The sequence below is a fragment of the Microtus oregoni genome, unplaced genomic scaffold (assembly GCF_018167655.1).
Source record: "Microtus oregoni isolate MIOR12 unplaced genomic scaffold, Mior012 000050F_ref0000143, whole genome shotgun sequence".
NCBI lineage: Eukaryota > Metazoa > Chordata > Mammalia > Rodentia > Cricetidae > Microtus > Microtus oregoni.
The window spans coordinates 8,612,031-8,637,646 of NW_024543256.1; the positions used below are offsets into that span (position 1 = coordinate 8,612,031).

The following is a 25,616-nucleotide window of genomic DNA, read 5'->3' on the forward strand; positions in this document are numbered from 1 at the left end:
GGACTAAGCTTCCTAGAACAGGGCTCATGGACAAACCTGTTTTCAGATGAAACTGATGTTGGGCTGAGGGTTGAGCTCGGGGATAGAGGGCCCATTATGAGAGAGACCAGGGCCTCAGTCCTTTGTACCTGTGAAATTAGTTTAAAAGATAAGAAAAAAAAAACCTTTTGCAAACAGAGAAACTTAAACGGGGATGTGATCCCCTGGGAGTTAGTACAACACAGGCGGTGCGCTTATTCACATTTCGCCATTTCCTCAAAACTGGTGTGAAAGACCTGATGTACACAGACATGTGCTACAGTGGGGTGACCCCTCCTGCCTTGCTCTTCCATGGGTTGGGGGGTCATGGTAAAGAATAAGTTTATGGCATATCTGCGAATGATTGGTCTGGAGCTGGCACCAGATTGGGTGACACCTTGCCTCATCAGTTCCCTGCTTCTTCTTGGGGCTGCATTTTCCTTTTCTTCCTTCCTTTCCAGTGGATCTGGTAACTTTGACTACAGCTCTGGAGGTCTTCAATGAGCACGATCTGCAGGCCAGTGAACATGTGATGGACGTGGTGGAGGTCATCCACTGCCTGACTGCCTTGTATGAGCGACTGGAGGAGGAAAGAGGCATCCTAGTCAATGTGCCACTGTGTGTGGACATGAGCCTGAACTGGCTTCTCAATGTTTTTGATAGGTAAAGGCTTTTGGCCCTGGAAACCATCTCCCAAATCAATCCAATGGGGCATGTCCACTGGCTGTGGTGGGAAGGGCTTGCTCCCATGGTCTACTTGGATGGGTTCAGCTTAGGGCATGGTTGGCTGCCGGGTCGAATCAGTGAGGGAAAAGACTGCCAAGATATCCATGTCCTCTGTCTCTTCCTTTAAACCTAGTGGTCGCAGTGGGAAGATGAGAGCATTGTCCTTTAAGACTGGCATCGCGTGCCTGTGTGGCACCGAAGTGAAAGAAAAACTTCAGTGTGAGTGTAACTCCAGCATCTGCAGTGATGCTGGGGGGAGGGGGTTGCAGGAGAGGCAGGAGGGAGAACAGCAAATACGCAGAATTTTTGTCTTTGGACTCCGCAGAGGAGTACTCACACCACCTGGTGATGTTTTCAGTCCCCCTGTGTATTTTCTAGGCCTTAGGTGAGGTTCGAAGCAATGGATGATACGGCCAGAGGTGGGTTGCTAAGGTTGTTGGCTTGGGCTAGAGGAGGTTTTAGAAGAGCTGTCCTATCTTGAGGGTGGGGAAAGCTGCCTAGTGCGTGTTCCCACACCCAGGAGGCATCCGCTTCCCCAGTACTGTAACATCTGTGCCCGGTACTGACTGTGCTACTTAGCGCTCTTTCTTTCTTTCTTTCTTTTTTCTTTCTTTTTTCTTTCTTTCCTTCTTTCTTTCCCTCTTTCTCTCTGTCCCTCCCTCCCTCCCCCTCACACACACAGACCTCCTTTCCTCTCCCTTTTCTTTCTTTCTTTCTTTCTTTCTTTCTCTCTCTCTCTCTCTTTCCTTCCCCTCTCCTTATCTCCCCCCACCTCCCCATCAATATCTATCTGTCAGTTTCTTTCTCTTTTCTGTTCTCCTCCTGTGCTCTACCTCTTCATCACTCTCTCCACTCTGCTCTTTCCCTCTCTGTCCCTTTCCCCCTCCCTTCCTCTCCCATTGATGCTGCCCTATTTGTGTCTGTCTAGTTCCCCTACCCCAAACTCAGGAATGCTCTTTTTAAAACCCTTGAAGTTGAGATTGGAGGTGAATTTCTGGATTTTCTGGTTTCAAAAATCATTAGTTCAGCAATGTGCTTTTTCTCTGTCTTCCTTTTCCGGTTCTTCCTCCTCACATCATTCTCTGGCCATTCCTAAATTGGGGCTGGCTATTGTTGATGACGGGCCCAGCAGACCTCTTCAGCCAAGTGGCCAATTCAGGCAGCCAGTGTGACCAACGCCATCTTGGTGCCCTGCTTCATGAAGCCATTCAAGTGCCCCGTCAGCTGGGCGAAGTGGCAGCGTTTGGGGGCAGCAACGTGGAGCCCAGTGTCCATAGTTGCTTCCGTTTTGTAAGTATGGAGCTGTAGACTCGAGAAGGAAGGAATGCGAGATGAAAGGGATGGTGAGAATGGAAGGGGGTTGGAACCAGCATCTCATGGTGCCAAGTGCTCCGAGGTAAAGGAGCTTTGTTGAGGTGGGACAAGAGAACGAACGGCTCTCTGGAGTATGGTGCTGGGGTCCTGCAAGGAAGATTGTCTGTTAAGATAAGGCAGAAGGTAGACACGCTTCTGGAGGGGTGCTGGTTCCCCTGCTTCACTAAGAGCTGCCTGGCATGCAAGCAGCGTGGTACTTGAACCCAGTCATATCCACTGGATTTCTTATTCCTCTAGAGCACTGGCAAGCCAGTCATTGAAGCTTCCGAGTTCCTAGAGTGGGTCAACTTGGAGCCGCAGTCTATGGTGTGGCTGGCCGTTCTGCATCGGGTCACCATCGCTGAGCAAGTAAAGCATCAGACCAAGTGCTCTATCTGTAGGCAGTGCCCCATCAAGGGGTTCAGGTATGGGACTGAACACCTGCTGGGGTGAGAAAAATGCCATGGGGTGCAACAATGGCTACAAAATTGCATTGGTTAATGATTATATTTTACAGTCTGTTTATGCTGTGTTATTGGTGTATTATTGTAAGATTTTTATTGAAAAATGTTTAACTTCTGAGAAATTAAATAGGAAATACTTTTGCTCTAGATGTAATACAAAGTACTACAGGTTTTTAGAAATATATAGTAAACATTATTTAAAAAATCTATGTACCAAATGTTGAGTCAGCAGATATTTCACCATCAACTGCAGAGAAAGAAGGGGAAAAAAGAACCCTAATTTAGAGCATTTGTAATATAAATACTTCCATCACAAGTGAACAACAGGGTACACGCAAAAGATCCCAGTGAAGAATTGGAAAGAGACAGATTCACGTGTGCAGTTTATAGCATTTCTACCATGCAGATGAAGTTAACAAAACCTAAAAGAGTTCCCTAATCTAAAACTCTGAGGGACTGGAGAGATGGCTCAGAAGTTAAGAGCAATGGCTGTTCCCCCAGCGGTCCCAAGTTCAATTCCCCAGCACCCACATGTTGGCTCATAACCATCTATCCTAGGATCCAATGCCCTCTTCTGGTGTACATACAAAGAACGCATACACATAAAATACGTAATAAATAAATCTTTAAGAATATGAGATTTGTTGGCAATGCCCCATCAAGAATTTCTGGGTTAGAAGACACTCTGCCAGCAAAACCTGAGCAAACATGGCAAGCATTTCCCATAGAAGAAACCCAACCAGTGCCATAGATGTAAATGGTCTCATAGGTGCAAACGACCAGCAGCTATGCAGCTGCGGATGGCTACAAATGCAGCCCGACACAAGATCATAAACCCCCAAACTTCATGAGGTTTGTTGTAAGTACACATTCCTCTCAGCTGTGAACAGCATCAATGGCAATAAGTTACAGTGTCGAGCGCCCACAGCGCGACTTAATGCACAGCCAAGCTTAGGGGATGAAACACGATTGAAATTCATTTGAAGCCTCCCCGATTATAGCCCACTCCTTCCTCTGCAAAGCTAACTGAGCTCATAAAATGCCTACAGTTTGTCAGTATGCTGTTGAGGACAGAACCCAGGGTCTTGGACATGCTAGGCAAGCACTGAGTGCCGGTCTCAATACAGTCAGCCTTTTAGCTTTTTAGACTACCAGCATGCAACTGTCCCTGCAAACACTGTGCTTCTTTTAACTTGAGCGAACTAGACCCAGAGGGAAAACATGACTGCCCAAAAATAACCTGGCTGTTTAGCTGTAAACACCGAGATTGTAAACACTGGGTTGTCAGAGTCTAGGCATTCTTTGGTGCTGCTAGGACCGGGGGAATTTAGCTTGCCTTTACCCAAAGATGGGAAGGACTGTTCTTTGTTCTGTCATAATATAAGTAGAGCTATTATAGAAAACCTTTGAAAACAACCTTCAGCCAACTTAGGCACAGCTAATGAACAAACAACCTTCATATTGGAGGTCTGACTTCTCCAGGGTAGGGAGGGTACATGGGGCCATCCTTGTTTAGAAACCTACCACATGACAAGTTTATTCCTCCTGGCCCCCTTTTGACCCTGGCTGAAGCAATGCCCTTTCCCACTCTTCCTGGGATCTAGGACTTGGCATTTCATTGGGGATTGGTGGTCTGTGGAATAAGGCTATTTCACAGGTTGACGATATCACACGGCTAGGTATAGCCGGTTGCGTACCACTCCCTTCTGTATGCGTATCTGAATGGGGAAATGGTGAGGTCACTGTGGTCCACTGGATTGTCTTTGTGACCATGTCTTCTCTTCCACAGGTACCGGAGTCTGAAACAGTTTAACGTAGATATCTGTCAGACCTGCTTCTTGACAGGCAGGGCCAGCAAAGGCAATAAGATCCACTATCCCATCATGGAGTATTACATGCCAGTATGCAGCCTCTGCGCCAGTGGGAGGGGTGGGCATCTCTCAGAAGATAGGTGGGAGGGGTGGGCATCTGTCAGACACTAGATGGGAGGGGTGGACACCTCTCAGACACTAGTTATGAGGGGTGGGCATCCCTCAAACACGAGCTTTTGGTCCTCTACACTAGGTGGAAGTGGTAGGCATCTCTCAGACACTAGGTGGGAGGGGTGGGCATCTCTGAGAAGCTACTTGGGAGGGAAGGGCATCTCTCACACACTGGGTGGGAGGGGTGGCCATCTCTTAGACAATAGGTGAAAGGGTAGGGCATCGCTCAGACACGAGCCCTTGGTCCTCTACACTAGGTGGGTAGGGTGCGCATCTCTCAGACACTAGGTGGGAGGGGTAGGCACCTCTCAGACACAACGTGGGAGGGGTAGGCACCTCTCAGATACCATGTGGGAGGGGTGGGCATCTCTCAGACATGATACCTTGGTCCTCTACAGCAGGTCGGATGGGTTAACATTCCTCAGACACTAGATGGGAGTGGTGGGCATCTCTCAAACAATAGTTGGGAAGGGTGGGCATCTCTGAGACACTAGGTGGTAGGCAAGGCATCTCTCAGACACTAGTTAGGAGGGGTGGGCATCTCTCAGACGCTAGGTGGTAGGAGTGGGCATCTCTCAGACATGAGAACTTGGTCCTCAACACTAGGTGGGAGGGGTGGGCATCTCTCAGACACTAGGCAAAAGGGGTGGGCACCTCTCAGACACTAGGTGGGAGGGGTTGGCATCTCTCTCACACTAGGTGGGAGGGGTGGGCATCTCTCAGACACAACGTGGGAGGCGTGGGCAACTCTCAGACACGAGGTGGGAGGGGAGGGCACCTATCAGACACTAGGTGGGAGTGGTGGGCATCTCTCTCACACTAGGTGGGAGGGGTGGGCATCTCTCAGACACTAGGTAGAAGGCGTGGGCAACTCTCAGATACTAGGTAGGAGGGGTGGGCATCATACACACTAGAGGGAGGGCTGGGCATCCCTCAAACCCGAGCCCTTGGTCCTTTACACTAGGTGGGAGGGGTGGGCACCTCTCAGACACTAGGTGGCAGGGCTGGGCATCTCTCAGACACAAGGCCTTGGTTCTCCACACCAGGTGGGAGGTTTGGGAATCTCTCTCACACAAGGTGGGAGGGGTGGGCATCTCTCAGACACTAGGTGGGAGAGGTGGGCACTTCTCTCACACTGGGTGGTAGTGGTGGGCATCTCTCAGACACTAGGTCGGAGGAGTGGGAATCTCTGAGACACTGGGTCGGAGAGGTGGGATCTCTCAGATATTAGGTGGGAGGGGCGGGCATCTCTCACACAATAGGTGGGAGGGGTGGGATCTCTCAGACACTAGCCCATGGTCCTCTACACTAGGTGTGAGGGGTGGGCATTTCTCAGACACTAGGTGGGAGGGGTGGGCATCTCTCAGACACTAGGTGAGAGTGTTGGGCACCTCTCAGACACTAGGTGTGAAGGGTGGGCATCTCTGAGACATTAGGTGGGAGGGGTGGGCACCACTCAGACACTCGGTGGGAGGGGTGGGCGCATCTCACACACAAGGTGGGTGGTGTGGGCATATCTCTCACACTACATGGGCGGGGTGGACACCTCTCAGACACTAGGTGGGAAGGGTGGACATCTCTCAGACATGAGCCCTTGGTCTTCTACACTAGGTGGAAGGGGTGGGCATCGCTCAAACACTAGGTGGGAAGGGTGGGCATTTCTCAGACAGTGGCCCTTGTTCCTCTACATTACGTGGAAAAGGTGGGCAACTCTCAGAAACTAGGTGGGGGGCGGAGGCATCTCTCAGACACTAGGTGTGAAGGGTGGGCATCTCTCAGACACTAGGTGGGAAGGGTGGGCATCTCTCAGACACTAGGTGGGAGGGGTGGGCATCTCTCACACACTAGGTGGCTGGTGTGGGCACCTCTCTCACACTACGTGGGAGGGGTGGACACCTCTCAGACACTAGGTGGCAGGGGTGGGCATCTATGAGACACAAGGACTTGGTCTTTTACACCAGATGGGAGGGGTGGGCATCACTCAAACACGAGGTGGGAGGGGTGGGCATCTCTCAGACACTAGGTGGAACTGGTGGGCGTCTCTCAGACACTAGGTGGGAGGGGTGGGCATCTCTCAGACACTAGGTGAGAGGGGTGGGCATCTCACAGACACTAGGTGTGAGGGATGGGCATCTCTCAGTCACAAGGTTTGAGGGGTGGGCATTTCTGACACAAAGGGGGGGATGGGGCTCTAGCAGACACAATATGGATGAGTTGGTATCTCTCAGACACTTGGTGGGAGGGGTGGTCATCTTTCAGACACTAGGTCGGATGGGTGCGCATCTCTTAGACACGAGCACTTGGTCCTCTCACTAGGTGGAATGGGTTAGCATTTCTCAGACACAAGGTGGGATGTGTGAGCATCTCTCAGACACTAGGTGGAAAGGGTGGGAATCTCTCAGACACAAGGTGGGAGGGGTGGGCACCTCTTAGACAATAGTTGGGAGGGGTGGGCATTTCTCAGACACGAGCCAGTGGTCCTCTACAATTGGTGGGAGGGGTTAGCATTTCTCAGACGCTAGGTTGTAGGGGTGGGCATCTCCCAGAAACTACGTGGGAGTTGTGGGCACCTCTCAGACACTAGGTGGGAGGGGTGTGCATCTCTCAGACATGAGCCCTTGGTTGTCTACACTGGGTGGGAGGGGTTAGTGTTTCTCAGACTCTAGGGGAAGGGTTGGACGTCTCTCAGACACTAGGTGAGAGGGGTGGGCATCTCTTGGACACAAGGGGGGAGAGCTGGTCATCTCTCAGACAATGGATGGATGGGTGTGTATCTCTCAGACACTAAGTGGGAGGTGTGGGCACCTCTCAGACACTTGGTGGGAGCGGAGGGCATCTCTCAGATGCTAGGAGGTAGAGGTGGACATCTCTCAGACACTAGGTGGAAGGCGTGGGCACCTCTCGAACACTAGGTGGGAAGGGTGGGCATCTCTCAGACACTAGGTGGGAAAGGTGGGCTTCTCTGAGACACTAGGTGGAACTGGTGGGCATCTCTAAGACACTAGGTGGGAGGAGTGGGCATCTCTCAGACATGAGCCCTTGGTCCTCTACACTGGGTGGGAGTGCATAGTGTTTCTCAGACTATAGGTGGGATGAGTGGACATCTCTCGGAAACAAGGAGGGAGGGCTGGGCATCTCTCAGACACTAGATGGACGGGTGGGTATCTCTCAGACACTAAGTGGGAAAGGTGGGCACCTCTTAGACAATAGGTGAGAGGGCTGGGTAACTCTCAGACACTAGGAGGGAGCCGAGGGTATCTCTCAGACGCTAGGTGGTAGGGGTGGGCATCTCTCAGACACAAGGGGCCAGGGGTCGGCATCTCTCAGGCACTAGGTGGGAGGGGTGGTCATCTCTCAGACACTAGGTCGGATATGTTTTCATCTCTCAGACACGAGCCCTTGGTCCTCTCACTAGGTGGGATGGGTTAGCATTTCTCAGACACAAGGTGGGATGTGTGAGCATCTCTCAAACACTAGGTGGGAGGGGTGGGTATCTCACAGACACTAGGTGGGAGGGGTGGACACCACTCAGACAATAGTTGGGAGGGGTGGGCATCTCTCAGCCACGAGCCCGTGGTCCTCTACAATAGGTTGGAGGGTTAGCATTTCTCAGACGCTAGGTGGTAGTGATGGGCATCTCTCAGAAACTAGGTGGGAGTTGTGGGCAACTCTCAGACACTAGGGGTGATGGGTGGACATCTCTCAGATATGAGCCCTTGGTTCTCTACACTGGGTGGGAGGGGTTAGTGTTTCTCACACTCTAGGTGGGAGGGGTGGGCATCTCTCAGACACTAGGTGAGAGGGATGGGAATCTCTGTGACACAAGGGGGGAGGGCTGGTCATCTCTCAGACAATAGATGGATGGGTCGGTATCTCTCAGACACTAAGTTAGAGGGTGGGCACCTCTCAGACACTAGGTGGGAGCGGAGGGCATCTCTTAGACTTTAGGTCGTAGGGGTGGACATCTCTCAGACACTAGGTGGGAGGTGTGGGCACCTCTCAGACACTAGGTGGGAGGGGTGGGCATCTCTCAGACACGAGCACTTGGTCCTCAACACTAAGTGGAAGGGGTGGGCACCTCTCATACAATAGATGGGAGGAGTGGGCATCTCTGAGACAATAGATGTGAGGGGTGGGCATCTCACAGACACTAGGTGGGAGTAGTGGGCATCTCTCAGACACTAGGTGGGAGGGGTGGGCATCTCTCAGACATGAGCCTTTGGTCCTCTACACTAGGTGGTAGGGGTGGGCATCTCTCAAACACAAGGTGGGAGGGGTGGGCATTTCTGAGACAGGAGCCCTTGTTCCCCTACACTAGGTGGAAGGCGTGGGCATCTCTCAGAAACAAGGTGTGGGGCGTGGGCATCTCTTAGACACTAGGTGGGAGGGGTGGGAATCTCCCAGACACTAGGTGGGAGGGTTGGGCATCATTCTCACACTACGTGGTAGTGGTGGGCCTCTCTCAGACACTCGGTTGGAGGGGTGGGCATCTCTCAGACACTAGGTGGGAGGAGAAGGCATCTCTTAGACGCTAGACTTTTATCCTCTGCACCAGGTCGGTGGGTGGGCAAGTCTTACACACTAGGTGGGGGGTGTGGGCACATCTCTCACACTACGTGGGAGGGGTGGAGACCTCTCAGAGACCAGCGGGGAGGGGTGGGCATCTTTGAGAAATAGGCGTGAGGGGTGGGCAATAATCAGACACTAGATGGGAGGGGAGGGCATCTCTCAGACACTAGGTGGGAAGGGTGGGCATCTCTCAGACCCTACTTGTTAGGGGTGGGCATCTCTCATACACTAGGTGGGAGGGGTGGGCACCTCTCAGAAACTAGGTGGGAAAGGTGGGCATCTCTCAGACATGAGCCCTTGGTCCTCTACACTAGGAGGAAGGGGTGGGCACCACTTAGACACTAGGTGGGATGGGTGGACTTTTTTCAGACACTAGGTTAGCGGGGTGGTCATCTTTCTGACACAAGGGAGGAGGGGTGGCCATCTCTCAGACACTCGGTGGTAAAGGTGGGTATCTCTCAGACACTAGGTAGGAGTGGTGGGCATCTCTCAGAGAAGAGCCCTTGGTCCTCTACATTAGGTGGTAGGAGTGGGCACCTCTCAGTCACTAGGTGGAAGGACTAGGCATCTCTCAGACACTATGTGGGAGGGGTGGGCACCTGGCAGACACTAGATGGGAAGGGTGGGTATCTCTCAGACACTAGGAGTGAGTGGTGGACACCTGTCAGACACTAGGTTGGAGGTGTGGGCATCTCTCAGACACTAGGTGGGATGGGTGGGCATCTCTCAGACAGTTCGTGGTAGGGTGGGCACCTCTCAGACACTAGGTAGGAAGGGTAGGCATCTCTCAGATACTATGTGGGAAGGGTGGGCATCTTTCAGACATGAGCCCTTCGTCCTCTTCCCTGGGTGGAAGGGGTGGGCACCTCTCAGACACTAGGACGGAGGGGTGGACATCTCTTAGAGAATAGGTGGAGGGGTGGGCATCTCTCAGACACTAGGTGAAAGGGGTGGGCATCTCTCAGACACTTGATGGGAACAGTGCGTATCTCTCAGACACTAGATGGGAGTGGTGGGCACCTGTCAGAAACTAGTTTGGAGGCGTGGGCTTCTCTCAGACACTAGGTGTTAGGGGTGGGCTTCTCTCAGACACTAGGTGGGAGGGGTGGGCTTCTCTCAGCCATGAGCCCTTGATCCTCTCACTATGTGGGATGGGTTAGCAATTCTCAGACACATGGTAGGATGTTTTCGCATCTCTCAGACACTAGGTGGGAGGGGTGGGCACCTCCCAGACACTAGGTGGGAGGAGTGGGCATCTCTTAGACACTAGGTGGTAGGGGTGGGTATCTCTCAGATACTAGGTGAAAAGGGTGGGCATTTCTCAGAGAGGAGCCCGTGGTCCTCTACAATAGGAGGTAGGAGTGGGCACCTCTCAGACACTAGGTGGGAGGACTAGGCATCTCTCAGACACTAGGTGAGAAGAGTGGGCATCTCTCAGACACTAGGTGAAAGGGGTGGGCATCTCTCAGAAATAGATGGAAACAGTGAGTATCTCTCGGACACTAGATGGGAGTGGTAGGCCCCTGTCAGACACTAGTTTGGAGGCGGGGGCATCTCTCAGACACTAGGTGGGAGGGGTGGACATCTCTCAGACATGAACCCTTGTTCCTCTACACTAGATGGAAGGGGTGGGCACCTCTCATACACTAGGTCGGAGTGGTGGGCATCTCTCAGACAATAGGTGGAGACGTGGGCACCTCTCAGACACTAGGTGGGAGGGGTGATCATCTCTCAGACAGTAGGTGGTAGGGGTCGGCACCACTCCGACACTAGGTGGGAGGGGTGGGCACCTCTCAGACTCTAGGTGGGAAGGGTCAGGATCTCTCAGACACTAGGTGGTAAGGGTGCATCTCTCAGAAACGAGCCCTTAGTATTCAACAGTAGGTGGAAGGGGTGGGCATCTCTCAGACACTAGGTGAAAGGGGTGGGCATCTCTCAGACACTAGATGGGAACGGTGGCCATCTCTCAGGCACTAAGTGGGAGTGGTAGGCACCTGTCAGATACTAGGTTGGAGGCGTGGACATTTCTCAGACACTAGGTGGGAGGGATGGGCATCTCTCAGACACTAGTTTTGAGACGTGGGCACCTCTCAGACACTAGCTAGGAAGGGTAGGCATCTCTAAGATACTAAGTGGGAGGGGTGGGTATCTTTCAGACATGAGCCCTTGGTCCTCTACACTATATGGAAGGGCTGGGCACCTCTCAGACACTAGGTCGGAGGGGTGGGCATCTCTCAGACAATAGGTGGAGGAGTGGGCACCTCTCAGACACTAGTTGGCAAGGGTGGGCATCTGTCAGACACAAGGTGGGAAGGGGGGCATCTCACAGACACGAGCCCTTGGTCCTCAACACTAGGTGGAAGGGGTGGGCACCACTCAGACACTAGGTGGGAGGGGTGGGCATCTTTTAGACACTAGATGGAAAGGGTGGGCATCTCTGAAACACAAAGTGGGAGTGGTGGGCACCATTCAGACAAAAGGGGAGGAGTGGGCATCTCTCACACACTAGGTGGGAGGGGTGGGCACCTTTCAGACACTAGGTGGGAGGGGTGGGCATCACTCAGACACTAGGTGGGAGGGGTGGGGACCTCTCAGACACTAGGTGGGAAGGGTGGCCATCACTCAGACACTATGTGGGAAGGGGGGCATCTCTCAGACACGAGTCCTTGGTCTTCAACACTAGGTGGAAGTGGTGGGCACCCCTCAGACAATAGTTGGGATGGGTGGGCATCTCTCAGACACGAGCCCTTGGTCCTCTACAATAGGTGGGAGGGCTTAGCATCTCTCAGACACTAGGTGGGAGGGGTGGTCATCTCTCAGGTACTAGGTGGGAGTGGTGGGCACCACTCAGACAATAGTTGGGATGGGTGGGCATCTCTCAGACACGAGCCCTTGGTCCTCTACAATAGGTGGGAGGGCTTAGCATTTCTCAGACGCTAGGTGGTAGGGGTGGTCATCTCTCAGAAACTAGGTGGGAGTTGTGGGCATCTCTCAGACACTAGGTGGGAGGGGTGGGCATCTCTCAGACATGAGCCCTTGGTCCTCTACCTTGGGTGGGACGGCTTAGTGTTTCTCAGACTCTAGGTTGGAGTGGTCGGCATCTCTCAGACACTAGGTGAGAGGGGTGGGCATCTCTCGGACACAAGGGGGGATGGCGGGTCATCTCTCAGACAATAGATGGATGAGTCGGTATCTCTCAGACACTAGGTGGGAGGAGTGAGCATCTCTCAGATATCAGCCTTTGGTCCTCTACACTAGGTGCAGTGGTGGGCATCTCTCAAACCCTAGGTGGGAGGGGTGGGCATTTCTCAGACAGGAGCCCTTGTTACTATACACTAGGTGGAAAGGGTGGGCAACTCTCAGAAATAAGGTGGGGGGCGTGGGCATCTCTTAGACACTAGGTGGGAGGGGTGGGAATCTCCCAGACACCAGGTTGGAGGGTTGGGCATCATTCTCACACTACGTGGTAGTGGTGGGCCTCTCTCAGACACTCGATTGGAGGGGTGGGCATCTCTCAGACACTAGGTGGGAGGGTTGGGCATCTCTTAGAAGCTAGACTTTTATCCTCTGCACCAGGTAGGAGGGTGGGCAACTCTCACACACTAGGTGGGTGGTGTGGGCACCACTCTCACATTACATGGGAGGGGTGGACACCTCTCAGACACTAGGGGGGAGGGGTAGGCATCTCTGAGACACTAGGTGGAATGGGTGGCCACCTCTCAGACACTAGGGGAGAGGGGTGGGCATCTATGAGACACTAGGTGGGATGGGTGGGCATCTCCCAGACATGAGCCCTTGGTCCTCTACACTAGATGGAAGGGGTGGGCACCTCCCAGACACTAGGTGGGAGGAGTGGGCATCTCTTAGACACTAGGTGGTAGGGGTGGGTATCTCTCAGATACTAGGTGAAAAGGGTGGGCATTTCTCAGAGAGGAGCCCGTGGTCCTCTACAATAGGAGGTAGGAGTGGGCACCTCTCAGACACTAGGTGGGAGGACTAGGCATCTCTCAGACACTAGGTGAGAAGAGTGGGCATCTCTCAGACACTAGGTGAAAGGGGTGGGCATCTCTCAGAAATAGATGGAAACAGTGAGTATCTCTCGGACACTAGATGGGAGTGGTAGGCTGATATAGATATGAATAATTTGCATTAGTATAGATTTTGCTTTATTGATAGAGATTTAAGGTCAATTTTGTTATATGTATAAGTGTTTCTGATTTTGATTAAGGTATTGTGATTGTGTAGTTCATTTAAATATGTACTGTATAATTAAGAAATATAGGTTGTTAATGGATAATCATCGATAATAGTAAAGCTTGTAGTCATGTTAGTTAGATTTTCTAGATATATAGAGATGTATTTCAGTTAGATAGACATTCTTCATGTCTTTTAAAGATTACAGAATAGGACATTTAATGTTTTAATAACTGAGGACTTTTCATGACTATGAGACACTCTGCTCCTGGCAGCACCAATCTACTTCAAGAGGAAGATGGGCATCGAAGAGGCTCGTTATGGAGTTTTGATAGCCATTTGGGCAAGAAACTGCTCTTGCCTGGACTATTGCATAAACTGGACACAGAGAACCCGCAGAGAGAGGACTACTGAACTTGCCTAAGGTGAGATGATCTTTCGGGGTTCCTGATTCATGAAAGAGTCTGCGAGACATTCTGCAGGACACAACAGATAGTGACTGAACTGACTTTGAATTTTCCTGCTTTATGGAAATGTCTGCTGGATACCATGGGCCTGAAGGCTGAAGATGGATGCCCCAACGGTACAAAAGAACTTTGGGTGACTGTCCAGGCAGCGAGATGTCTTTGTCATTTCTAGAGTTTGAAGTTTCTTAGTTCTTGTTTACTTAGGTAATATTATATCTTTCTGGAGTCTTTGATGGAGTTAAGAATAGTTAGTTATAGTTATAGTTTTCCTTAGTTATGATAAAGATTATTGTAACTTTTACTTGATAACTTTTGTTATATGTAATTTTGCTATGTTAAAGTTAAAGCCTTTTTTTTGTTTAAACCGAAAAAGGGGAAATGATGGAGGAAGGTCATTGGCTAATAAAGGCACTGCCCTGGCCCATTTTATTGGTTAGAGGATAGGTGGGAGGAGTAAACAGAACAAAATGCTGGGAGGAAGAGGAAGTGAGGTCAGAGACTCGACAGCTCTCTCGGGAGCAGACGCCTGAGAGAGACGCCATGCCCCGCTCCCAGGATGAAGCTCGGACCCAGGATGGACTAGGCTAGAATCTCCCCGGTAAGCGCACCTTGGGGTACTACACACATATGATTAGGAATGGGCTAAATTAATATGTGAGAATTAGCCTAGAAGAGAATGGGCCAAGCAGTGATTAAAAGAATACAGTTTGTGTGTTGTTATTTCGGAGCATAAGATAGCCATGTGGGCGGCAGGGTGTGGGGGACGCAGCCCCGCTGCCCTTACTACTTCAGTAGGCCCCTGTCAGACACTAGTTTGGAGGCGGGGGCATCTCTCAGACACTAGGTGGGAGGGGTGGACATCTCTCAGACATGAACCCTTGTTCCTCTACACTAGATGGAAGGGGTGGGCACCTCTCATACACTAGGTCGGAGTGGTGGGCATCTCTCAGACAATAGGTGGAGACGTGGGCACCTCTCAGACACTAGGTGGGAGGGGTGATCATCTCTCAGACAGTAGGTGGTAGGGGTCGGCACCACTCCGACACTAGGTGGGAGGGGTGGGCACCTCTCAGACTCTAGGTGGGAAGGGTCAGGATCTCTCAGACACTAGGTGGTAAGGGTGCATCTCTCAGAAACGAGCCCTTAGTATTCAACAGTAGGTGGAAGGGGTGGGCATCTCTCAGACACTAGGTGAAAGGGGTGGGCATCTCTCAGACACTAGATGGGAACGGTGGCCATCTCTCAGGCACTAAGTGGGAGTGGTAGGCACCTGTCAGATACTAGGTTGGAGGCGTGGACATTTCTCAGACACTAGGTGGGAGGGATGGGCATCTCTCAGACACTAGTTTTGAGACGTGGGCACCTCTCAGACACTAGCTAGGAAGGGTAGGCATCTCTAAGATACTAAGTGGGAGGGGTGGGTATCTTTCAGACATGAGCCCTTGGTCCTCTACACTATATGGAAGGGCTGGGCACCTCTCAGACACTAGGTCGGAGGGGTGGGCATCTCTCAGACAATAGGTGGAGGAGTGGGCACCTCTCAGACACTAGTTGGCAAGGGTGGGCATCTGTCAGACACAAGGTGGGAAGGGGGGCATCTCACAGACACGAGCCCTTGGTCCTCAACACTAGGTGGAAGGGGTGGGCACCACTCAGACACTAGGTGGGAGGGGTGGGCATCTTTTAGACACTAGATGGAAAGGGTGGGCATCTCTGAAACACAAAGTGGGAGTGGTGGGCACCATTCAGACAAAAGGGGAGGAGTGGGCATCTCTCACACACTAGGTGGGAGGGGTGGGCACCTTTCAGACACTAGGTGGGAGGGGTGGGCATCACTCAGACACTAGGTGGGAGGGGTGGGGACCTCTCAGACACTAGGTGGGAAGGGTGGCCATCACTCAGACACTATGTGGGAAGGGGGGCATCTCTCAGACACGAGTCCTTGGTCTTCAACACTAGGTGGAAGTGGTGGGCACCCCTCAGACAATAGTTGGGATGGGTGGGCATCTCTCAGACACGAGCCCTTGGTCCTCTACAATAGGTGGGAGGGCTTAGCATCTCTCAGACACTAGGTGGGAGGGGTGGTCATCTCTCAGGTACTAGGTGGGAGTGGTGGGCACCACTCAGACAATAGTTGGGATGGGTGGGCATCTCTCAGACACGAGCCCTTGGTCCTCTACAATAGGTGGGAGGGCTTAGCATTTCTCAGACGCTAGGTGGTAGGGGTGGTCATCTCTCAGAAACTAGGTGGGAGTTGTGGGCATCTCTCAGACACTAGGTGGGAGGGGTGGGCATCTCTCAGACATGAGCCCTTGGTCCTCTACACTGGGTGGGACGGCTTAGTGTTTCTCAGACTCTAGGTTGGAGTGGTCGGCATCTCTCAGACACTAGGTGAGAGGGGTGGGCATCTCTCGGACACAAGGGGGGATGGCGGGTCATCTCTCAGACAATAGATGGATGAGTCGGTATCTCTCAGACACTAGGTGGGAGGAGTGAGCATCTCTCAGATATCAGCCTTTGGTCCTCTACACTAGGTGCAGTGGTGGGCATCTCTCAAACCCTAGGTGGGAGGGGTGGGCATTTCTCAGACAGGAGCCCTTGTTACTATACACTAGGTGGAAAGGGTGGGCAACTCTCAGAAATAAGGTGGGGGGCGTGGGCATCTCTTAGACACTAGGTGGGAGGGGTGGGAATCTCCCAGACACCAGGTTGGAGGGTTGGGCATCATTCTCACACTACGTGGTAGTGGTGGGCCTCTCTCAGACACTCGATTGGAGGGGTGGGCATCTCTCAGACACTAGGTGGGAGGGTTGGGCATCTCTTAGAAGCTAGACTTTTATCCTCTGCACCAGGTAGGAGGGTGGGCAACTCTCACACACTAGGTGGGTGGTGTGGGCACCACTCTCACATTACATGGGAGGGGTGGACACCTCTCAGACACTAGGGGGGAGGGGTAGGCATCTCTGAGACACTAGGTGGAATGGGTGGCCACCTCTCAGACACTAGGGGAGAGGGGTGGGCATCTATGAGACACTAGGTGGGATGGGTGGGCATCTCCCAGACATGAGCCCTTGGTCCTCTACACTAGGTGGAAGGGGTGGGCACCTCTCAGACACTAGGTCGGAGGGGTGGGCATCTCTCAGACAATAAGTGGAGGGGTGGGCTCATCTAAGACACTAGGTGGGAGGGGTGATCATCTCTCAGACGCTAGTTGGTAAGGGTCGACACCACTCAGAAACTAGGGGGGAGAGGTGGGCATCCATCAGACACTAGGTGGGAGGGGTGGGCACCTCTCAGACACTAGAGGAGTGGGGTGGGCATCTCTCAGACACTAGGTGGGAAGGGTGGGCACCTCTCTCACACTACGTGGGCGGGCTGGAGACCTCTCAGGCACTAGATGGGAGGAGTGAGCATCTCTCAGATATCAGCCTTTGGTCCTCTACACTAGGTGGAGTGGTGGGCATCTCTCAAACCCTAGGTGGGAGGGGTGGGCATTTCTCAGACAGGAGCCCTTGTTCCCCTACACTAGGTGGAAAGGGTGGGCAATTCTCAGAAATAAGGTGGGGGCGTGGGCATCTCTTAGACACTAGGTGGGAGGGGTGGGAATCTCCCAGACACCAGGTTGGAGGGTTGGGCATCATTCTCACACTACGTGGTAGTGGTGGGCCTCTCTCAGACACTCGATTGGAGCGGTGGGCATCTCTCAGACACTAGGTGGGAGGGTTGGGCATCGCTTAGACGCTAGACTTTTATCCTCTGCACCAGGTAGGTGGGTGGGCAACTCTCACACATTAGGTGGGTGGTGTGGGCACCTCTCTCACATTACATGGGAGGGGTGGACACCTCTCAGACACTAGTGGGGAGGGGTGGGCATCTCTAAGACACTAGGTGGGATGGGTGGCCACCTCTCAGACACTAGGGGAGAGGGGTGGGCACCTCCCAGACACTAGGTACGATGAGTAGGCATCTCTCAGACAGTAGGTGGGTGGAGTGGGCATCTCTCAGACACTAGGTGAAAGGGGTGGGCATCTCTCAGACACTAGATGGAAACGGTGGGTATCTCTCAGACACTAAGTGGGAGTGGTGGGCACCTGACAGATACTAGGGTGGAGGCGTGGGCATCTCTCAGACACTAGGTGGGAGGGATGGGCATCTCTCAGATACTAGTTTTGAGGCGTGGGCACCTCTCAGACACTAGCTTGGAAGGGTTGGCATCTCTAAGACACTAGGTGGGAGGGGTGGGCATCTTTCAGACATGAACCCTTGGTCCTCTACACTAGATGGATGGGGTGGGCACCTCTCAGACACTAGGTCGGAGGGGTGGGCATCACTCAGACAAGAGGTAGAGGGGTGGGCACCTCTCAGACACTCGGTTGGAGAGGTGGGCTACTCTCAGACACATGGTTGGAGGGTGGGCATCTCTTAGACGCCAGACTTTTAAACTCTGCACCAGGTAGGTTGGTGGGCAACTCTCACACACTAGGTGGGTGGTGTGGTCAACGCTCTCACACTACATGGGAGGGATGGACACATCTGAGACACTAGGGAGGAGGGGTGGGCATCTCTGAGACACTAGGTGGGAGGGGTGGGGACCTCTCAGACACTGGAGGGGAGGGATGGACATCTCTCAGAGACTCGGTGGGAGGGGTGGTCATCTCTCAGACACGAGCCCTTGTTCCTCTCACTAGGTGGGAAGGGTTAGCATTTCTCAGACACATGGTGGAATGTGTGCGCATCTCTTAGACACTCGGTGGTAGGGGTGGGTATCTCTCAGACACAAGGTGGGAAGGTTGGGCATTTCTCAGAGAGGAGCCCTTGTTCCTCTACAATAGGTGGTAGGAGTGGGGACCTCTCAGAGACTAGGTGGGAGGAGTAGGCATCTCTCAGACACTAGGTGGGAGGGGTGGGTATCTCTCAGACACTAGGTTAAAGGGGTGGGCATCGCTCAGACAATAGATGGGAACCGTGGGGTGATGGAGGAAGGTCATTGGCTAATAAAGACACTGCCCTGGCCCATTTTATTGGTTAGAAGATAGGTGGGAGGAGAAAACAGAACAGAACGCTGGGAGGAACAGGAAGTGAGGTCAGAGACTCCACAGCTCTGCTCTCCGGAGGAGACGCCTCAGCAGAGACGTCATGCCCCGCTCCCGGCATGAAGCTCCGACCCAGGATGGACTAGGCTAGACTCTTCCCGGTAAGACCGGTTCTCACAGATTATTAGAGATGGGTTGATCGGGATGTGAGAATTAGCCAGTAAGGGCTAGGGCTAAAGGGCCAAGCAGTGATTAAATGAATACAGTTTGTGTGTTGTTATTTCGGGCATAAGCTAGCCGGGCAGACAGCCGGGGTGCTGGGGACGCAGCCCCGCCGCCCTTATTACCACAGATGGCGCCCCACGTGATGGACTAAACCCACTTAAAAAAACTGAGAAGACTTAAAAATAAGGGAGCGAGAGTTTAACACAGATTTTTGCTGTTTGTTGGTGGCGTGCTGTAGAGAGATTTCCTGATTCGGCAACAGTAGCAGAAAAAACGCTGTGTCATTTTAAAGCGCAACTTCCTGGGGCTGTGCTGCCATTGCAATCTCTGTCTGGCTCCTGCGGGAGACAGAGCTTTTGAATAGAGCATTTGGAGTAAAGTGCTACGATTTGTTTGAAGGCAACTAGACTCGCTGTGTTCTGGGGTCCGCTCTGCTTGTTAGAGGCAAGCATGTGCCTCATCTAAGAGAGGCTTCCTGACTCAGCTTTAGCTGCAAAGCCTGCAGCTCATTAAGAGGTCCTGCCACGAAACACTTAAATGGTGTTGACGAAAAGCTGAACGCATGCTTTTCGGTTTTCAGCCGTAGCAGGAAAAAAGCTGCGCCATTTAAAAATGCCGGCTTTCTGGGCTGTCCTGCCAGGACAAACTCTGACTCTTTTACGCAGGCGGTTTGTGCGGTTTGTTAGCACAGGCTGCTGAAGCTCGCTTGCTGGCTACAGCCAGTACCTCAGCCATGAGGCTGGAAAGCTAAGGAATGGACTGGATCTAGCTGGCAAAGCCACGCCTTTAATCCTACTGACATTGCTTGGTAAATTAAAGACTCGTGTGGTCAGAAAAAGAGAGATATACAGTAAAGAGAGATTCAAAGACAAAGAAAATTTTTAAATGGTTTAAAGTGTGTTAAAAAATATATGCAGACTAAAAGTTGAAGTTCTTAAAGTAAAAAACAAAAAAAGGAAGAGAGTTGTTGTGTGTGGTAGCACACGCCTTTAATCCCAGTGCCTAGAAGGCAGAGACAAACAGATCTCTGTGAGTTCAAGGTGTAGTAGTATACACCTTTAATCCCGAATGCCTGGGAGGCAGAGACAGGCGGATCTCTGAGAATTCAAAGACAGCCTAGTCTACAGAGTTACTTCAGGTCAAAGATACAGAGAACCTGTCTCAAAAAGCAAAAAGTTAAAAGTAAAAATAAACGAAATAGAGGTTAAAACAAAGCTGTACAAAGATGGAAAATACACCGAGAATTTTGATACTGTATGCTATTATGCTCTCTTTGAATTGTTTGAATGCTGAGAAAGGAGCAACAGCTGCTAAAAGATATTTGTTTATAAATGCTGCTGAACTAATCCAACATAGATATTTTGAATATGGATATAAGGATATGATACTTTGGAAAGGAGTTTCTTATTTTGTTTTCACAGAGGATGAGACGCTGTTCGTTTCTTCTATTCTGATTTGGTATGATGGACCACGCCCTCCTGAAGGGTTGGTGTGAACACCTTCAGAAAATTGCTTCGCTCAACTGCCAACTGAGATAAAACTAGCACACAGGTTATACCACGAAAGACCTAATTAACGACGCCCCCATTCAGCAGGAAGCAGTTTGGAGAGAAATAACTGCGCCCATATTCCCAAATAATGTTTATAAATGTTCTTTTACATTTAAAGGGGGACATGATATAGGTATGAATAATTTGCATTAGTATAGATTTTGCTTTATTGATAGAGATTTAAGGTCAATTTTGTTATATGTATAAGTGTTTCTGATTTTGATTAAGGTATTGTGATTGTGTAGTTCATTTAAATATGTACTGTATAATTAAGAAATATAGGTTGTTAATAGATGATCATCGATAATAGTAAAGCTTGTAGTCATGTTAGTTAGATTTTCTAGATATATAGAGATATATTTTAGATAGACATTCTTCATGTCTTTCAAAGATTACAGAATAGGACATTTAATGTTTTAATAACTGAGGACTTTTCATGACAATGAGACACGTCTGCTCCTGGCAGCACCAATCTACTTCAAGAGGAAGATGGGCATCAAAGAGGCACCTTATGGAGTTTGATAGCCATTTGGGCAAGAAACTGCTCTTGCCTGGACTATTGCATAAACTGGACACAGAGAACCCGCAGAGAGAGGACTACTGAACTTGCCTAAGGTGAGATGATCTTTCGGGGTTCCTGATTCATGAAAGAGTCTGCAAGACATTCTGCAGGACACAACAGATAGTGACTGAACTGACTTTGAATTTTCCTGCTTTATGGAAATGTCTGCTGGATAGCATGGGCCTGAAGGCTGAAGATGGATGCCCCAACAGTACAGAGGAACTTTGGGTGACTGTCCAGGCAGCGAGATGTCTAGGTCATTTCTAGAGTTTTAAAAGTTGCTTTTTTTCTTGTTTACTTAGGTAATATTATATCTTTCTGGTGTCTTTGATGGAGTTAAGAATAGTTAGTTATAGTTTTCCTTAGTTATGATAAAGATTATTGTAACTTTTACTTGATAACTGTTTTGTTATATGTAATTTTGCTATGTTAAAGTTAAAGCCTTTTTTTTTTGTTTAAACCGAAAAAGGGGAAATGATGGAGGAAGGTCATTGGCTAATAAAGACACTGCCCTGGCCCATTTTATTGGTTAGAAGATAGGTGGGAGGAGAAAACAGAACAGAACGCTGGGAGGAACAGGAAGTGAGGTCAGAGACTCCACAGCTCTGCTCTCCGGAGGAGACGCCTCAGCAGAGACGTCATGCCCCGCTCCCGGCATGAAGCTCCGACCCAGGATGGACTAGGCTAGAATCTTCCCGGTAAGACCGGTTCTCACAGATTATTAGAGATGGGTTGATCGGGATGTGAGAATTAGCCAGTAAGGGCTAGGGCTAAAGGGCCAAGCAGTGATTAAATGAATACAGTTTGTGTGTTGTTATTTCGGGCATAAGCTAGCCGGGCAGACAGCCGGGGTGCTGGGGACGCAGCCCCGCCGCCCTTATTACCACAGTGGGGATCTCTCAGACACTAGGTGGGAGTGGTGGGCACCTGTCAGAAACTAGTTTGGAGGCGTGGGCATCTCTCAGACCCTAGGTGGAAGGGTCAGCATCTCTCAGACATGAGCCCTTGTTCCTCTACACTAGATGGACGGGGTGGGCACCTCTAAGACAATAGGTGGAGGGGTGGACACCTCTCAGACACTAGGTGGGAGGGGTGATCATCTCTCAGACACGACATGGGAAGGGAGGCATCTCTCAGACATGAGCCCTTGGTTTTCAAAAGTAAGTGGAAGGGGTGGGCACCTCTCAGGCACTAGGTGGGATGGGTGAGCATCTTTGAGACACTAGGTGGGAGTTGAGGGAATCCATGAGACACTAGGTGGGAGGGGTGGGCTTCTCTGAAACACTACGTGGGAGGGGTGGGCACCACTCAGACACTAGAGGGGAGGGTTTGGCATCTCTCAGACACTAGGTGGGAAGGGTGGGCATCTGTCACACACTAGTTGGGTGGTGTGGGCACCTCTCTCACACTACATGAGCGGGGTGGACACCTCTCAGACAGTTGGTGGGAGGGGTGGGCATCTCTCAGACATGAGCATTTGGTCCTCTACACTAGTTGGGAGGGGTGGGCATCTCTCAAACACTAGACGGAACGGGTGGGCATTTCTCAGACAGGAGCCCTTGTTCCCCTACACTAGGTGGAAGGGGTGGGCAACTCTCAGAAACAAGATGGGGGACGTGGGCATCTCTTAGACACTAGGTGGGAGGGTTGGGAATCTCCGAGACACTAGGTGGGAGGGTTGGGCATCATTCTCACACTACGTGGTAGTGGTGGACCTCTCAGACACTAGGTGGGAGGGGAGGGTATCTCTTAGACGCTAGACTTTTATCCTCTGCACCAGGTAGGTGGGTGGGCAACTCTCACACACTAGGTGGGAGGTGTGGGCACCTCTCAGACATGTGCCCTTGGTCCTCTACACTATATGGAAGGGGGGGGCACCTCTCAGACACTAGGTCGGAGCGGTGGGCATCTCTCAGACAATAAGTGGAGGGGTTGGCACAACTCAGACAGGAGGTGGGAGGGGTGATCATCTCTCAGACGCTAGTTGGTAAGGGTCGGAACCACTCAGACACTAGGGGGGAGGGGTGGGCTTCTCTCAGACACTAGGTTGGAGGGGTGGTCATCTCTCAGACACTAGGTCGGGTGGGTGGGCATCTCTCAGACACGAACCCTTGGTCCTCTCACAAGGTGGGATGTGTTAGCATTTCTCAGACCCATTTTGGGATGTGTGCGCATCTCTCAGACACTAGGTGGGAGGTTTGGGTATCTCTCAAACACTAGGTGCGAGAGGTGGGCACCTCCCAGACACAAGGTGGGAGGAGTGGGCATCTCTTAGACACTAGGTGGTAGGGGTGGGTATCTCAAAGACACTAGGTGTGAAGGGTGGGAATTTCTCAGAGAGGAGCCCTTGGTCCTCTACACTAGGTGGTAGGAGTGGGCACCTCTCAGACACAAGGTATGAGGAGTAGGCATCTCTCAGATACTAGGTGGGAGTCGTGGCCATCACTCAGACACTAGGTAAAAGGTTTGGGCATCTCTCAGACACTAGACGGGAACGGTGGGTATCTCTCAGACACTAGGTGGGAGTGGTGGGCCCCTGTCAGATACTAGGTTGGAGGTGTGGGCCTCTCTCAGACACTAGTTTTGAGGGAAGGGCACCTCTCAGACACTAGCTTGAAAGGGTAGGCATTGCTAAGACACTAGGTGGGAGGAGTGGGCATCTCTCAGACACTAGTTGGGAAGGGTGGGCATCTTTCAGACATGAGCCCTTGGTCCTCTACACTAGAGGGAAGGGGTGGTCACCTCTCAGACACTAGGTCGGAGGGGTGGGCATCTCTCAGACAATAGGTGGAGGGGTGGGAACCTCTCAGACACTAGGTGGGAGGGGTGATTATCTCTCAGACAGTAGGTGGTACTGGTCGGCACCACTCCGACACTAAGTGGGAGGGGTGGCATCTCTCAGACAATAGGTGGGAGGGGTGGGCACCTCTCAGACACTATGTGGGAAGGGTGGGCATCTCTCAGACACTAGGTGGGAAGGGGGGCATCTCTCTGACAGGAGCCCTTGGTCCTCAACAGTAGGTGGATGGGTGGGCACCTCTCAGACTCTAGGTGGGAGTGGTTGTCATCTCTCAGACACTAGGTGGGAGTCTTGGGCATCCATGAGACACTAGGTTCAAGGGGCGGGCATCTCTTAGACGCTAGGTGGTAGGGGTGGGCAACTCTCAGACACTAGGTGGGAGGGGTAGTCATCTTTCAGACACTAGGTCGGATGTGTGGTCATCTCTCAGACACGAAACCGTGGTCCTCTCACTAGGTGGGATGGGTTAGCATTTCTCAGAAACAAGATGGGATGTGTGAGCATCTCTCAGACACTAGGTGGGAGGGCTGGGCACCACTCAGACAATAGTTGGGAGGGGTGGGCATCTCTCAGACACGAGCCCTTGGTCCTCAACAATAGGTGGGAGGGGTTAGCATTTCTCAGACGCTAGGTGGTAGAGGTGGGCATCTCTCAGAAACAAGGTGGGAGTTATGGGCATCTCTCAGAACCTAGGTGGGAGGGGTGTGCATCTCTCAGACATGAGCCCTTGGTCCTCTACACTGGGTGGGACGGGTTAGTGTTTCTCAGACTCTAGGTGGAAGGAGTGGGCATCTCTCAGAACTAGGTGAGAGGGGTGGGCATCTCTCAGACAATAGATAGATGGGTCGGTATCTCTCAGACAATAATTGGGCGGGTGCGCACCTCTCAGACACTAGGTAGGAGTGGAGGGCATCTCTCAGACGCTAGGTCGTAGGGGTGGGCCTCTCTCAGACACTAGGTGGGAGGCGTGGGCACCTCTCAGACTCTAGGTGGGAAGGGTGGGCATCTCTCAGACACTAGGTGGGAAGGGTGGGCATCTCTCAGACACGAGCACTTGGTCCTCAACACTAGGTGGAAGGGGTGAGCACCTCTCATACAATAGTTGAGAGGAGTGGGCATCTCTGAGACAATAGGTGTGACGGGTGGGCATCTCACAGACACTAGGTGGGAGGGGTGGGCATCTCTTCGACAAAAGGGGGGAAGGCTGGGCATCTCTCAGACACTAGGTGGGACGGGTGTCATCTCTCAGGCACGAGCGCTTGGTCCTCTACACTAGGTGGGAGGGGTGGGCACCTCTAAGACACAAGGTGGGAGGGGTGGGCATCTTTTAGGCAATAGGTGGAGGGGTGGGCATCTCTCTGACACAAGGGGGGAAAGGTGGGCATCTCTCAGACTCTAGGTGGGAGGGGTGGTCATCTCTCAGACAGTAGGTCGGTTGGGTAGACATCTCTCAGATACCAGCCCTTGGTCCTCTCACTAGGTGGGATGGGTTAGCATCTCAGACACTAGGAGGGAGGAGTAGGCGTCTCTTAGACACTAGGTGTTAGGAGTGGGTATCTCTCAGACACTAGGTGGGAAGGGTGGGAGTTTCTCAGAGAGGAGCCCTTGGTCCTCTACACTAGGTGGTAGGAGTGGGCACCTTTCAGACACTAGGTATGAGGAGTAGGCCTCTC

At 51.8% G+C, this 25,616-nt stretch overlaps 1 protein-coding gene across 1 annotated transcript in view; it reads left to right on the forward strand.

Annotated features, from left to right (window-relative positions):
* Positions 1-25,616, forward strand: part of LOC121437094 (dystrophin-related protein 2-like) — a 64,918-nt gene that overhangs the window by 15,200 nt on the left and 24,102 nt on the right. The window contains exons 11-15 of the mRNA XM_041636934.1: positions 480-681; positions 878-963; positions 1,877-2,034; positions 2,356-2,522; positions 4,351-4,462. Coding sequence (XP_041492868.1) covers positions 480-681; positions 878-963; positions 1,877-2,034; positions 2,356-2,522; positions 4,351-4,462 — 725 coding nt within the window. The remainder of the gene's footprint in view (positions 1-479; positions 682-877; positions 964-1,876; positions 2,035-2,355; positions 2,523-4,350; positions 4,463-25,616) is intronic.